The 13,324-nt window shown below is 43.6% G+C and overlaps 1 protein-coding gene across 2 annotated transcripts; it reads left to right on the top strand.

Annotated features, from left to right (window-relative positions):
- The first annotated feature begins 419 nt into the window (after positions 1–419).
- Positions 420–5,853, top strand: LOC127344676 (zinc finger CCCH domain-containing protein 11). Of its 2 annotated transcripts, XM_051371011.1 has the most exons (8): positions 423–761; positions 867–951; positions 1,285–1,425; positions 1,493–1,587; positions 3,777–3,965; positions 4,090–4,220; positions 4,297–4,399; positions 5,332–5,853. In XM_051371011.1, exons 1-8 carry the CDS (start codon positions 588–590, stop codon positions 5,518–5,520), a joined length of 1,107 nt encoding a protein of 368 aa, XP_051226971.1. In that variant the 5' UTR covers positions 423–587; the 3' UTR covers positions 5,521–5,853. The 2 variants fall into 2 exon arrangements, with proteins under 2 accessions (XP_051226970.1, XP_051226971.1); XM_051371010.2 differs by having other exon boundaries at positions 420–951.
- The last annotated feature ends 7,471 nt before the right edge of the window (positions 5,854–13,324 follow it).

Genomic DNA, 13,324 nt, shown 5'->3' with positions numbered 1-13,324 from the left:
GGAAACCTAGCCGTAACCTACACAAGAGAGGGAGTACTACTAACTAACCTACCCATCGAAGAAAAAAAAACATCGTCTGCCTCGCACCCCCAAGGTCACGAGGGCCGTCGAAGTCGAGATGGACAAGCGAACTAGCAGATAGGTGGAATTAAACTCGAAATCACCTCATGGTGGCCTCCAAGTACTTGAAAGGAGAAGAGGGGGTCGAACCAAATATACCCGAACTCTTAGAAAAAAATAGAGATCGCCTCTTTTTTTTTTTTGAGAACAAGAGACATCGCCTAATTAGTTCCCAAGCCACAATTGGGCCTTGCTGCTTACCCTGTGCTCAAGTATCAGATCGCCCAATCTACCAGCCCAACCCAACACCGACCAGAGGCCCACGGTCCAACACCGGTTTCCCACATCTCCACGAGACCACTCCCATCTCTAGAACTTTCCTCCTCGCCTCCGCCTCCACCTCCGCCTCCTTCCTCCTCCCAGCTCCAAACCCAGGAAACCCTCCGCTCCCCTCCCCGCGCGGCGCCCTCTTCCCGCCGCCCAAATCCCCACCGGACCCTCCCAGCTCGAAGAAGGAGCAGCGCACGATGCCGCCGAAGAAGGCGCCGGCGAAGGCGGACCTGGCCAAGAAGCAGAAGGTCGTGGAGGACAAGACGTTCGGGCTCAAGAACAAGAACAAGAGCAAGGCCGTCCAGAAGTACGTCCAGCAAATCAGCCAGTCCGGCCAGGTCAAGCCCGACGCAGCCAAGACCGCCGCCAAGGCACGGGACAACTCTCAGATCGAAGCTGTCGATTCCCCCCACATCCGATTGGTTCGCTATACTGACTTTCTTTGTTTGTTTCTTGATGTGGATTTGGATGCGCAGAAGAAGAAGGAGGAGGAGAAGGCGCGCGAGAAGGAGCTCAACGATCTGTTTAAGGTCGCCGTCAGCCAGCCCAAGGTCCCCGTTGGTATGGCCTCCTCTCCTCTTCACTATCCTAGTGGACAGCAGGCGCATTAGGAATCCCTTGCTTTGGTTATGTTGTTTATGTGATTTCATATTCATATCTGGAAATGATAGTACGAAGGTTGTTCCTGTAATACTGGTGCCTGGTCTCTGGTGTTGATTTGTGCTTATGTAGATATGATCTGCTTAGTTTTTCAGTGTGTACCCGTATAAGCTCTTTCAAGCTGCAAATGGAAACTGTAAAATTTCATTAGGTGTTGCAATTGTAAAATACTGGTAGTTTGTTCACAAGGCATTGTAATTTATGTTCTCACGATAGATACTATTTATTGCGCAGGTGTCGACCCAAAGTCGATACTTTGTGAGTTCTTCAAGGCTGGACAATGTGTGAAGGGTTTTAAGTGCAAGTTCTCACATGACCTGAATGTCCAGAGGAAGGGTGAGAAGATTGATATATACAGTGACAAGCGCGATGGAGGTACGTACATGATTTGGAGTTATTCAAATTGCTCGGTGGGAATTCACATGTTCTTTGTCATGGACAGAGGAGGATACAATGGATGACTGGGATCAGGAGACCCTTGAGAAGGTTATCCAGTCAAAAAATGCAGAGTACCAGCAGAACAAACCTACTGATATTGTATGCACTATTCTGAAACTTTTATGCACACATTTTTAAGCATTTCTCACTGTTTGACGTGACACTTTCAAGTTTCATTTTGTTTCCTAAGAATAATATGCTTGTTTGAAAGGCTAATATTCATGTCAGGAGATAATAATATACTAGTTCCATTTTGCTGTGTGTATTATCTCTCCAGTTCATATCTAGTGCTCTTATAACGATGGGACATGGTTACTGTATGACCAATGGTTAGGTTAGCCGCACCTAAAAAATAGGCCAATGGGCCAGATGGTTAACTGTAAAACGATTTAGGTTCTTTAGGTTTGATCCCCTTTTACCAATGTTTACCAGTCATGCTGCCACCACATGTACCTCGAGCGCCGCCTGCCTGCTTCCACCACGCTGACGAGCCGCCCGCTTGCCCGTAGTCCATCTCCCAGATTTCCATACACCATCTCCTTCCTTTGGGACGGCTCGCCGGCAGCCTACCCAGCGGCGACTTCACCGGCAGGTGGTGGTGCTGGCTTACTTCATGCCGGCGTCCCGGTGCTCCTCCATCGGCCCGTCAGCTTACCTCCTGTTGCTCCGGTGCTCCTCCATCCGTGCTCCTTTGACCTTGATGCCCTCCTACAGGAAAAGTTCTATCAAGTAGTAGGCACTTCTCTGGCCGTCCTTCCTGACGCCGACAACACCACTCGAGCTAAAGGTTCTCCATTAGCTAGTACTAAGATTTATGGATGCATACATTAATTCTGTTTTATTTCATTTGTACAGTACGATTTAGGGTGCGTACTGTGCGTGTAGAGGAAGATTCTGCTAGTCCGTGATGTTGTTCCTGCTTTTTAGAGTTTAATCTGTTCCATCTTGTTGTTTTATGATCTATAATGCACATTGTAAATTGAGCTAATTGAAGTATTGAATTGAATTATACGGTTCAGTTGACATAATTATATTGCTATGTCCCCATGGATTGTCGCTAGCTCTCTGGATTTCACTTAGTTCGGAGCAAACAGGTTTAGAACTTCAGATTTTACAGCTACTGAGTATATTTGATGGCATTGGCCAGTAAATTCTAGTCAGGGTTTTTTTCCGTCAAGAACAAAATATCTATTTTCTATACTTGTGAATTGTTAGTTTCCTTTAGCAGAATCATGGTGATTATTTTTTACCGAGCCTTTGATTCGGCTTGCTGAGATTTCCAAGTCTTTGTCATCGTTGCATGAGGCTAAAGATGGTTCAAACCTTAATAACCAATGGTTATCCATTCCTAACCCAAATAACATAATGGTTAACCCATTTTGCTCATTCATAAAAATGGTTAAATGGGTTCGAGTCCGGAACATAAATGGTTAACCGAGTCTCATGATGACGCTCTTATATTTTTTGAGGAAGAATGTATGGATTTGAAATGGAAAAGCAGTAATGTTTTTTACACATTTAATCTTGTGTTTTCATGTGATTTGAATATGCCATGTTCTGCCTTATGTGGTTTCCAGTTTTTGTAAGCTGAATGCAGATGCAATTTCTTTTAGGCAAGCACATCAAGTAGTTCTCTGTAGTGCTTAGGTGCAACTGGTATATCCTTTGTTGCAACTGATTGGATTGATATTGTCTAATTTATCAGCATGTCGGAACTTCTCTAGGTCACAATGCTGTTAAGATTTTTTTATTATCAAGGGTTCTGAGTGGAGTTATGCGTGGCACATTAGCTATACACTGTCAGAATCTGTTGAGGGCAAAACATTACCCTGTAGTAACTACGCACACTAGTTACAAAATTCATTAACAGGTTCCGTTAGTTCATAGTTGTGGATAATGGATTTACTCATGGAATAACAATACATGGTCACTGCTAATTTGCCATTTTTCATTGTGATTGCCCTTGTAACCCTGTTGAATGATGACATATCAGTGTCTTCTCTCTATGTTTCCTGTTCAATTTGCTTAACTTGGTTGTTAACTTGTAATGTCTTACTATATATTTAAAAGATTCGTAGCCTCATATCACCATCCTGAGTTAAAACGAAAATACTGTGCTAAGTGCTAAGTGCAAAACAAAACACCACTTGCTTTCCTATTTGTCCAATTCCGATCCACCAATCGGCATGTAACACCAGGTGAAATTAGGAAAACTATCTTTGTTTTCCAACCTGCCAGACTATTGTTTTAAATAGGATTTCAGTTTTGATAACTATTTTATACTGTAGGTTTGCAAGCACTTTCTTGATGCTGTGGAGAAGAAACAGTATGGGTGGTTTTGGGTTTGCCCAAATGGTGGCAAAGAGTGCCGCTACAGGCACGCCCTTCCGCCTGGCTATGTACTTAAGTCCCAGATGAAGGCCTTACTAGAGGAAGAGAGTCAGAAGGTCGCAATTGAAGATGAGATCGAAGATCAGGTAAATGAAAGATCAGTAGAAATCCTTCATCTGGGAAACAGTGAAACACATGTTCTTTTTCTACTGTCTACATAAATGTTTGTTGGCATTGCATGACATCCTCTCTTGCTTGTTCATCTAACAGCGCAAAAAGGTTCAAACCACGACCCCTATGACTACAGAATTGTTTATGGAATGGAAGAGGAGAAAGGCAGAAGAAAAAGAAGCTGGACTGGCTGCCTTGAGGGCAGATAGGGCTAAGAATGATCGTATGAGGTAACCTTATTTTCTTATAGTTACATGGTATGAGCTCTGGTGGTACTTAAATGTGACTGCTTGTTCTTGTATCCAGTGGTCGCGAGTTGTTCATGGCCGATGCAAGTGTGTTTATTGATGATGCTGAAGCATATGAAGTTTATGAAAGACGCGAAGAGCCGCAAGCTAGTCAAGAACAGGTAAAACTTCCCCTCCACTAATTTGACTCTTTATTCACCAGTGTCATAATAAGAGTACTGATACTGGCATATTCTAGCAAGTTCAGACTGTGAGAGCAAAAAGGGGCTTGACCCCTAAAACAAGAAAACTACTACCTCTGTCCATAAAAGGATGTCTCAACTTTGTCAAAATTATTAGTGTGTAGATACATGCAAATTTAGACAAAGTTGAGACATCCTTTTATGGACAGAGGGAGTATGATTTAGAATAGGGATAGCCACACCCACTTAGATTTGTATGGAATGCCCCAAAAGCTACAAAAATAGTTCCCTAGAAGTAGGAGGAGAATTCTATCTATTATTATGATCGGCAAAATTTATTACATGGGTATCTTTTAGAGAACCTGACTCTGGCTTAGGCCTTCCGTAATCTACTAGGACTCCTCTAGCCTAGCAATCGTATCACAGTTAAAGTAGATTCTATTTTCATCCCTCGTGTACATATGCTATCTTCAGCAGTTTGCTTGGCTGACCTGCTATTAGCCCCCTCCCCTCCCTGAAAAAAAGTTCAAAAGGCCATACACTTCATGTTTTCAAAGAACTAAACGAGAAGAAGCACCACCTTTTCTCGTGCCTGTACCTTTTGTAGGCTAGGATTTTGAAATGCCTAAAACATAATTTGCGTACTGACCTAAGCTTGCTTTGCCAAACTTTTGGTGAAGGTTTTACTTTCCTGTAGATGGCCAATATTGGCAAGAAAGATCAACTATGAGTTATTTTATTCCTAAAGTATTGTTAGTTTAGAGCGATTTTATTCCTCAATACGGTGAATGGCCGGCCAGTGCCTGATTCAGCTTGTATACTAGCATGGAGTTTGACATAGGAGAATCAAGCGCAGGCTGGTTGGCACAAAATGTGTATTGATGGTTTGTGTTGTGAACCTCCTTCTGCAGGCCAAGAAAAGTCAGGATGAGGGTCCAAGCTCATCAACCTCTAATGGCAAGGAGGGCGATGAGGAGCTAGATGATGAAGATATGGATGACGATGATGACCTAGACCTTGATGAATTAAATGAACTGGAAGCAAGCCTGTCGAGAACTTCCATTCAAATTCGAGAACCAGGCGAGGGGACATCATCTTGAACAGGGAAGTAGCATGGATGGTCATATTGAGAAGTCAGCGCTCCATTTTTGCGCTCCAGATCGACCTAGTTGCTTTAGGAACACAAGGGTGGAGCATAGATGCAAGAGGACCCTAGTTTTAAGAGACTATATGATCATCATCAGTTTTTGAGGGAGCAATATGATTAATTGGTGATGCCTAGCAGTGTTATGACCAGATGACAATCGATATTTCCTGTGTTGCCCAGTTGTGTTGTTGTCTTTGCAGGAGTTATTTTGCTACTTGTGAATAACAGCACCAAAGTTTTTTCTTGCCTTGCGCAAACCTAAAAGATAAACTTTGTTGCGAACCTATTTTATGTGATGCCCCCTAATTCTTTGTCAATGTTAGATCACCTGAGGATGAGGCATCAAGGACCAGCATATGTTCCTCTTGTTCACTTGTTTCTGCTTTGTTCCTCTCGAATTTTTCTATCATCCTAGATAGACATGATTGTCGGCCATGAACAAAGCGAATGCTGCTTTTTCTAACTTTTGTGCGGTTGCAGTTGCACAGATAACTTCCGTCACGAATGTAGCAACCTCAACACCAGCCAAACCATCTGTGCTTAAAAGGACCAGGGCTGTTTACAAGCATCATACGCCCATAGGCACACACACAAACTGTACTTGGTGAAAATATAGTTGCACTTGTCGGCGGCTTCTCATTTCTTCTTGGCAGCGGTGGTTTTTAGGCTATGGCTTGCGACAATTTTTTTAGCTATGTCAAGAAGCCATAGCTAAAAAAATTGCTTCTTGACATGCTGGTATGTCAAGAAGCCATAGCTAAAAAAATTGTCGCGGCCACCGCCAACATCGTGTGGGTGCTCCTCTGCTATGTGGTTAGAGCAATCTAATAGTGTAGTCAAGTGCTAGAGCCGGCTTTTACATAACACTTTTACAAGGTGGTTAGAAGCACGTGCTAGAGCTGACTCTTACATAACACTCTGCTTCTCTTCTCCTCTATCCTTCAACTAAGTATTAATATATTATTTTAATTTTTATAGATAGCAAAACTAATTCACTCTTAGCGGCGGCGGCAAAAGATTAGCCGGGGCAAAGTACTGCCCGCGCCTCCTCGCTCGCTCTCCCTACTCCTCACTCGCCCTGTCCCGTAGACCACTGCCCCTGCCAACTCGACCGTCGGTGTCAGCCTACGGCGGTGGTACCTCCAAACAGGACGCCTTCACCAGTTGCTGCGGGTACCTCTTCGAGGAGGAGGTGGCTGCCGAGGGGATCTCCACACCGCGTACGACATCAGCGGCATGGCCGGCACCGGCCGCTCCTCGTGCTCCGGTGCTTGCTCTCGCTGCAGATCTTCAGTCGCTGGTTTGCGCTGCTGTACATCTACAAAGTCAACGAGCGCGCCGACGACATGTTCGAGGTAAGTCGTCTGTTGCGTGCCTCGCGTCATGGTCGCTATTGGTCTCGAAAAGAGGATCAGGACGCGCGGTTACTGTTTGATTAAATTGTTTACAAGCATATTGGTCACCGCCGGCGAGATTCACTAATCAAACAAGTCCTTGCATTTTAGTCAGCTGCACTGAACCTGAAACCTTAGTTGCTTACTGAATGACCGATCATGAACTGTTGTTAGTGTTTCTCTTTTGGAAACCCTAGTTGTTTGTGGTTGATTTGTTGTTGTTGTGTTGTTACAGATATTGGGAGCCTCCAATTCGGTTGTGGATGTGTGCCCCAAAAACCTTGTAAAGGCCTGATTTCCGCCTCGAGGAAATCCCTTAGTGGAAGTGGGCTAGGACTTGAGTGAAGCCTTTGTGGCGTTGGTCTGGCTTTCGTAGCGTCCACACTCCTCCAAACGTAGACGTACTCCCTATCAAAAGGAAGGAACTACGGGAACCTCTATCCTTATTAGCTCCCCTATCTCAGTGTCTCCGTGTGCTCCACTCTCGGTTACCTCTATCCTTATTAGCTCCCCTATATATTGTCTTGCTATATATTGCCTAATAGTTGATCTTGTCATATAGGTAAATTCACATAGTTGCATATCTAGAGAATTTACCTTAGTGTCAAGCCTAAATTGAAAAAGACCTAAAAATTGGTTAGCACCTATTCACTCACCTCTAGGTGCGGCATACGATCCTTTCATCATTGTTACAATCATGAGCTAGGGCCTTGATCACACTTACAGGGAAACAGTGTCCCAGACAGAGTCTACTCCAGTTTTCCTAACATAAGTGGCTAACTCATGCGCTACACAGTTTTGAGAACGTTTGCCAAAACAACATTTCCATTCATTTTGTAAAGAGGCAAGAGACATGAAGTTTTTTTCGATAAAGGATGTTTTATTACTTTGATAAGCAATTACATCCAGCCTCTGCATAATCAGGATGCACACAACTGTTTCAAATGTCCAGAACGAGCACTAAATGAAAAAAGGCGAAATACATATCGAGACGATAAACTATATAACGCCTAAGACGAGTGTGGAGCTTCAATCCGTAGACTATGCTGCCACCCATGTCGGGAAAAAGTATCCCTCGCCGTAGCCTCCAACCGTGTACAGACCTCCGTAAATAGGTCTCGGTTCTCCGCCCGCTGAAGAGGTAACCATGAACGGAGAATACCTGTACATCTGTAGATGACCTGCAACAAAGAACAGTTTTTATCGTTAAAAATCTTGTCATTTCTACATAGCCATAGCGCCCAGATAACTGCTAGCGCCCCCACCCTAAGAAGCAACTTAAACCTTGAATCAACACCATGAAGCCAATTGCCAAAGACATTTGCCACACTAGTCGGGGGATACAGGGTAGACGCTACTTGGATGACTGACCATATAGATTTCGCAAAACTGCACTGGAAGAATAGGTGTTTGATGGTTTCGTCATGATGACAGAAAACACACCGTGAATTTCCGTGCCAATTCCGCTTAACAAGATTATCTTTAGTAAGAATAACTCCTCGACGAAGGTACCATCCAAAAATCTTAATTTTTAATGGTATCTTCATCTTCCAAATTTTCTTATTATTATCAACTGGTAAATCAGAATGAAGGATTGCATTGTATAAAGATTTAACTGAGAAAGAGCCATCTACATGAAGATTCCATCTAAATTCATCCGGTTCAGGGGATAATTGAATATCACCCAATCGTTGAACTAGAGTATTCCATGCTGTCAGCCTTTGTCCAAGTAAAACCCGTCTGAACGTCACATTTGGAGGTGAGGTAGCCATGACGGTAGCAATGGTATCACCTTTGCGACGAACAATACTATACAAAGCAGGATATTGTTCACTCAGGGAAGCATTGTCCAACCAAACATCTTCCCAGAAACGTATCTGTGCTCCATTCTTAATAGAAAAAGTACCATGACGAAAGAAAATGTTTTTCGTTGCCATGAGACCAGCCCAGAAGTGAGAGTCCCCGGGTTTCCAAACCACTTGGGAGAGCGTCTTCGAGCCAATATACTTTCTCCGGATAATAGTTTGCCAAGTCCCATTCTCGGTAAGAAGCTTAAAAAGCCATTTACCTAGCAGAGCAGAATTCTTAACCTCCAGGTCATGAATTCCAAGTCCGCCTTGATCTTTGGGACTACACACTATACTCCATTTAACCAATCGATATTTCTTTTTCTCGCTGTCCCCTTGCCAAAAGAATCTGGATCGATAATAATCGAGTTTATGCAGAATTCCTTTCGGCAGAAGAAAGAATGATAACATATACAGTACCATATTTGTTAGTACCGAGTTAATGAGTACCAATCTTCCTCCTAGGGACAACAATTTGCCTTTCCAACTACTAAGGCGTTTCTGTAATCTTTCTTCCACAATCTTCCATTCAGCAAGAGTAAAGTCTCCGATAATGAATCGGAATACCCAAATACCGAATAGGGAAATGGCTTTGCCCGCAACCAAACAACTCTGTATACTGAGTCATATCGTTTTGGGCATCGCCGAAACAGAACAATTCACTCTTATGGAAGTTAATTTTCAATCCCGACAATTGCTCGAAGGCTGCTAAAATTAATTTGAGATTACGAGCTTTTTCGAGATTATGATCCATAAAAAGAATTGTGTCATCGGCATATTGAAGGATAGATGAACCCCCATCAACCAAATGTGGGATCACACTTTCAATTTGACCATCAGACTTGGCACGCTCTATGAGTATTGCCAGCATATCTGCTACAATGTTTAATAACATTGGTGATAGCGGATCGCCTTGGCGTAACCCCTTCGTGTCTGGAAATAGTGGCCGGTGTCATCATTGACCCTAATTGCCACGCTACCTCCATACACAAAATTGTAAATTAGAGCACGCCACTTAGGAGAAAAACCTTTCATCCTGAGTGTCTGTTGTAGGAAAGACCATTTGACCTTATCATATGCCTTTTCGAAATCTAATTTTAAAATGACCCCATTAAGCTTCTTGGAATGCATCTCATGTACCGTCTCATGCAGAACTGCCACTCCATCAAGGATGTTCCTTCCTTGCATGAAAGCAGTCTGAGAAGGTTGGACAACATGATCCGCGACCGTATTAAGTCTAATGGTGGCCACTTTCGTGAAAATCTTGAAACTGACGTTTAAGAGGCAAATATGTCTATATTGTTGAATCCTTTCTGCCTCATTAACCTTCGGTAACAAAATTACTTCACCAAAATTTAGAAGAAATAGTTCTAGTTGTCCTGTGTGAAGATCACTGAACAAATCTAGAAGATCCAATTTGATAGTATCCCAGAAAGTTTGATAAAACTCCGCTGGGAAACCATCTGGACCCGGTGCTTTATTGCATTCCATTTGGAAAATTGCCTTCTTAACCTCATCCTCAGAATAAGGCGCAGTTAAGAGGCCATTTTTCTCTGGAGAAACTTGGGGTATATCGTCCGTGCGGTCCTCATTAAGGGAGAAAGAACTTTCCTCCGGAGGCCCAAACAGATCCTTATAGTAATTAGTAATGTAAGATTTGAGTTGATCATGCCCTTCAATAACCCCTTCATCTTGGATGAGAGAATGAATACGTTTTTTCCGATGCCTTCCATTGGCTAAGCCATGAAAATATCGTGTATTCGAATCCCCTTCCAAAATGAATTGGGCCTTGGATCGTTGATACCATTTGAGTTCCTCTTCGCGAAGAAGGCTCGCTATCTGCGCATTGGATTGATTCTTAAGGTCAATCTCTCGCGTGGATAACGGTCTCACTTCCGCTAGGGCCTCTAGGTCATCGATCACTTGTGAAAGGCGAATCTTTTCTTTCTTAAGAATACCAGCCGTATGGGCAGCCCAACCCGCGAGATGTTTACGCGTAGCGCGCATTTTATTATTCCATCTCGACATTGGATTGTTGCCCCTGACTGGTCTTTCCCAAACCCTCTTAACCATCTCGTGAAATCCATCTCGTTGTAGCCAACCTAGTTCAAATTTGAACGGCCGTTTACAAACATGACGCGGATTCCCAGTGGTTAAGAGAATAGGAGCATGGTCAGACAGTTTTTCAATACGCTCTAGGGCGCGGACAGACACCATGGGATATTGATTCTCCCATTCGGTATCCATCAACACACGATCTAGTTTCTCGTATGTTGGCTCAGGCAAGCTGTTGGCCCAAGTAAACTGTCGACCAGACATAAAAACCTCTCTTAAGTCTAAGCTATCAATGACAGCATTAAACAAGAAAGGCCAATGTCCATCAAAAGGGCCTTTGCTCTTCTCATGAGGAAATCTCATCAAATTGAAATCCCCGCCGATTAAAATCGGATACGGATTATCCTTTGCGAGATTTACCAACTCACGTAGAAAGTCGGCCTTAAAAGCGTCTTGGGCAGCACCATACACAGCAACCAGACTCCAAATGAAACCGTCTACTTTGTTCTGGATATCGAGTTTGATGTGATACTCTCCATCTGAACTAGCAAGAACAGTCATTGTGTCTATGCGGACGCCAAGTAAAATGCCCCCAGACCTACCACGAGGCGGACGAGAAAACCACTGAAAGTTAATCCCGCCTGACAATCGGTCGAGGAAACTTTGTGAGAAATTTCGTCTACCCGTCTCCGATATTGCAATAAAATCTAAATCATAATCTCTACAACCATCGGCAATATGAGAATGCTTAGCCAAGTCTCCAAGACCTCTGCTATTCCGAAACATGCCAATCATCGAGAAACTTTTGTAGATTTAATATTTTTGCCATATCTACGAGACTTCTTACCAGCGGACGATCGGGAACCACGTGCAGAAGCTTTTAGATCATAAATTGAACTAAGCTCCGACTAAGCGAGGCATCAGATTCATTAATTTCTTTGATGATCAGTTGGCAGTTGCTCTAAAAAATCGTTAAGGTTGTGCTCCAGTTTGCAGCAAGCTTTGCACCTTCCAATAAAGCAATAGCTTCAGCCTCCTCCGCACAGTTTTTAAGTACTTTGCCTGCAGCCACAATTGTTTCTCCGCGGTGATCTCGAATTACCGCCCCCACTGCAGCCATACCTGTTTCATTAACAAAAGAGGCATCAACATTAGTTTTTAACCACCAAGGCAGTGGTGGTTCCCAACCACTTTGATAAGTAAACTTGATATGTCCGCCATCTTGTTCCCTACTTGCTGGTTCTTTATTTATCACCGTTTTCTTCCCTTTGTAATTTGTTATGTCAGCTAGTAATGCGTCTCCATCAGCTTCAACATTAATAAGGAAGTTAGAATTTAAAGTGCGTGCATATGAGGTAAGAAAGTTCACCGATTGGTCAATGGTGGCTTTTCCTTTAGCATGAACAAGATTTAGAGAACAACTCCTCCTTCGGTAGGTCCTAGAATTCTCTCATTCTAGATCGTAGAGCTCTAGCCTTGGTGCATTGAGCAGCGGCATGGTGACTGTCTTCGGTTTCCACTCCACAGATGTCAGATGCTGCAAGTGCTCTGAAGCTCTAGGGTTCTTCTCCACCTTTTTTTTTTTTTTTTTTTTTTTTTTTTTTGGTGTCGGGATGTTGTCACAGGCTGGACGCCAACTGAAGACACATACTTTGTTCAGCACTAGAGCAGTCCATATACTTCTCTACATCTTCCTTTCACCAGTTGGAGCATTTCTATTTGTAGTTGGCTCTTTCTTAAAATTTTCAGCCAGTTTGTAAGCATGGGCGTACCTAGCGGGTGGGCCGGGGGGGCCATGGCCCACCCAGAAATTCTGAAGTTTTCGTACCTACTATAGGAATCACGGTCCAAAAACTGAGAAATCATGGTCCAACGAAGCGAGCGAGCGAACTAATCCTGTCTCTAAACTCAGTGGATCAATTTCCAGCAAACCCACTCCAGTGGCCGCCGGCGCCGGCCGCACTCGCCGGACCCTGCGCTAGCCTTCGTCTGTCCCCCTCCCGCCGCTGGCCGCCGGCTCCGCAGCCGGGCGACCAGACCTGCAGCAGGCCAGCACCTATCGTCGGATCTAGCCGAACCAGCATGGAGCTAACCTGAGCCTGGTAAATCCCCAACTGGCCAACCCATCAATACCAAATTTACAAAATGCTCATGCTACCATGTCATCCTGGTAGAGAGAGTATAGAAAAGACATGTCTCCTCTCCATTAACGTGTATAATCAAACCTTTAAAACCATAAATAGAGCTATGCTGCTTATTACAGAATGACTTCTTCGAAGAAAGGATGGTGCAGTTCATACGAAGATGCTCCAGTCAAAAGAAAATGCTATGGAATAAAGGAAGTTAATTTTCTTTTTAATTATACAAATCCTTGTAGGTAAGGATAAATCTAGGCGTGAGCAACAGTTTCAGAATATTCCCTTTGTTTTGTAATAGTCATCATTCTTGCCTTCCGTTTCAA

This window comes from Lolium perenne, chromosome 3, assembly GCF_019359855.2.
Source record: "Lolium perenne isolate Kyuss_39 chromosome 3, Kyuss_2.0, whole genome shotgun sequence".
Lineage (NCBI taxonomy): Eukaryota > Viridiplantae > Streptophyta > Magnoliopsida > Poales > Poaceae > Lolium > Lolium perenne.
Note: the sequence above shows the minus strand (reverse complement) of the source record. Positions and strands in the feature narration are given on the sequence as shown.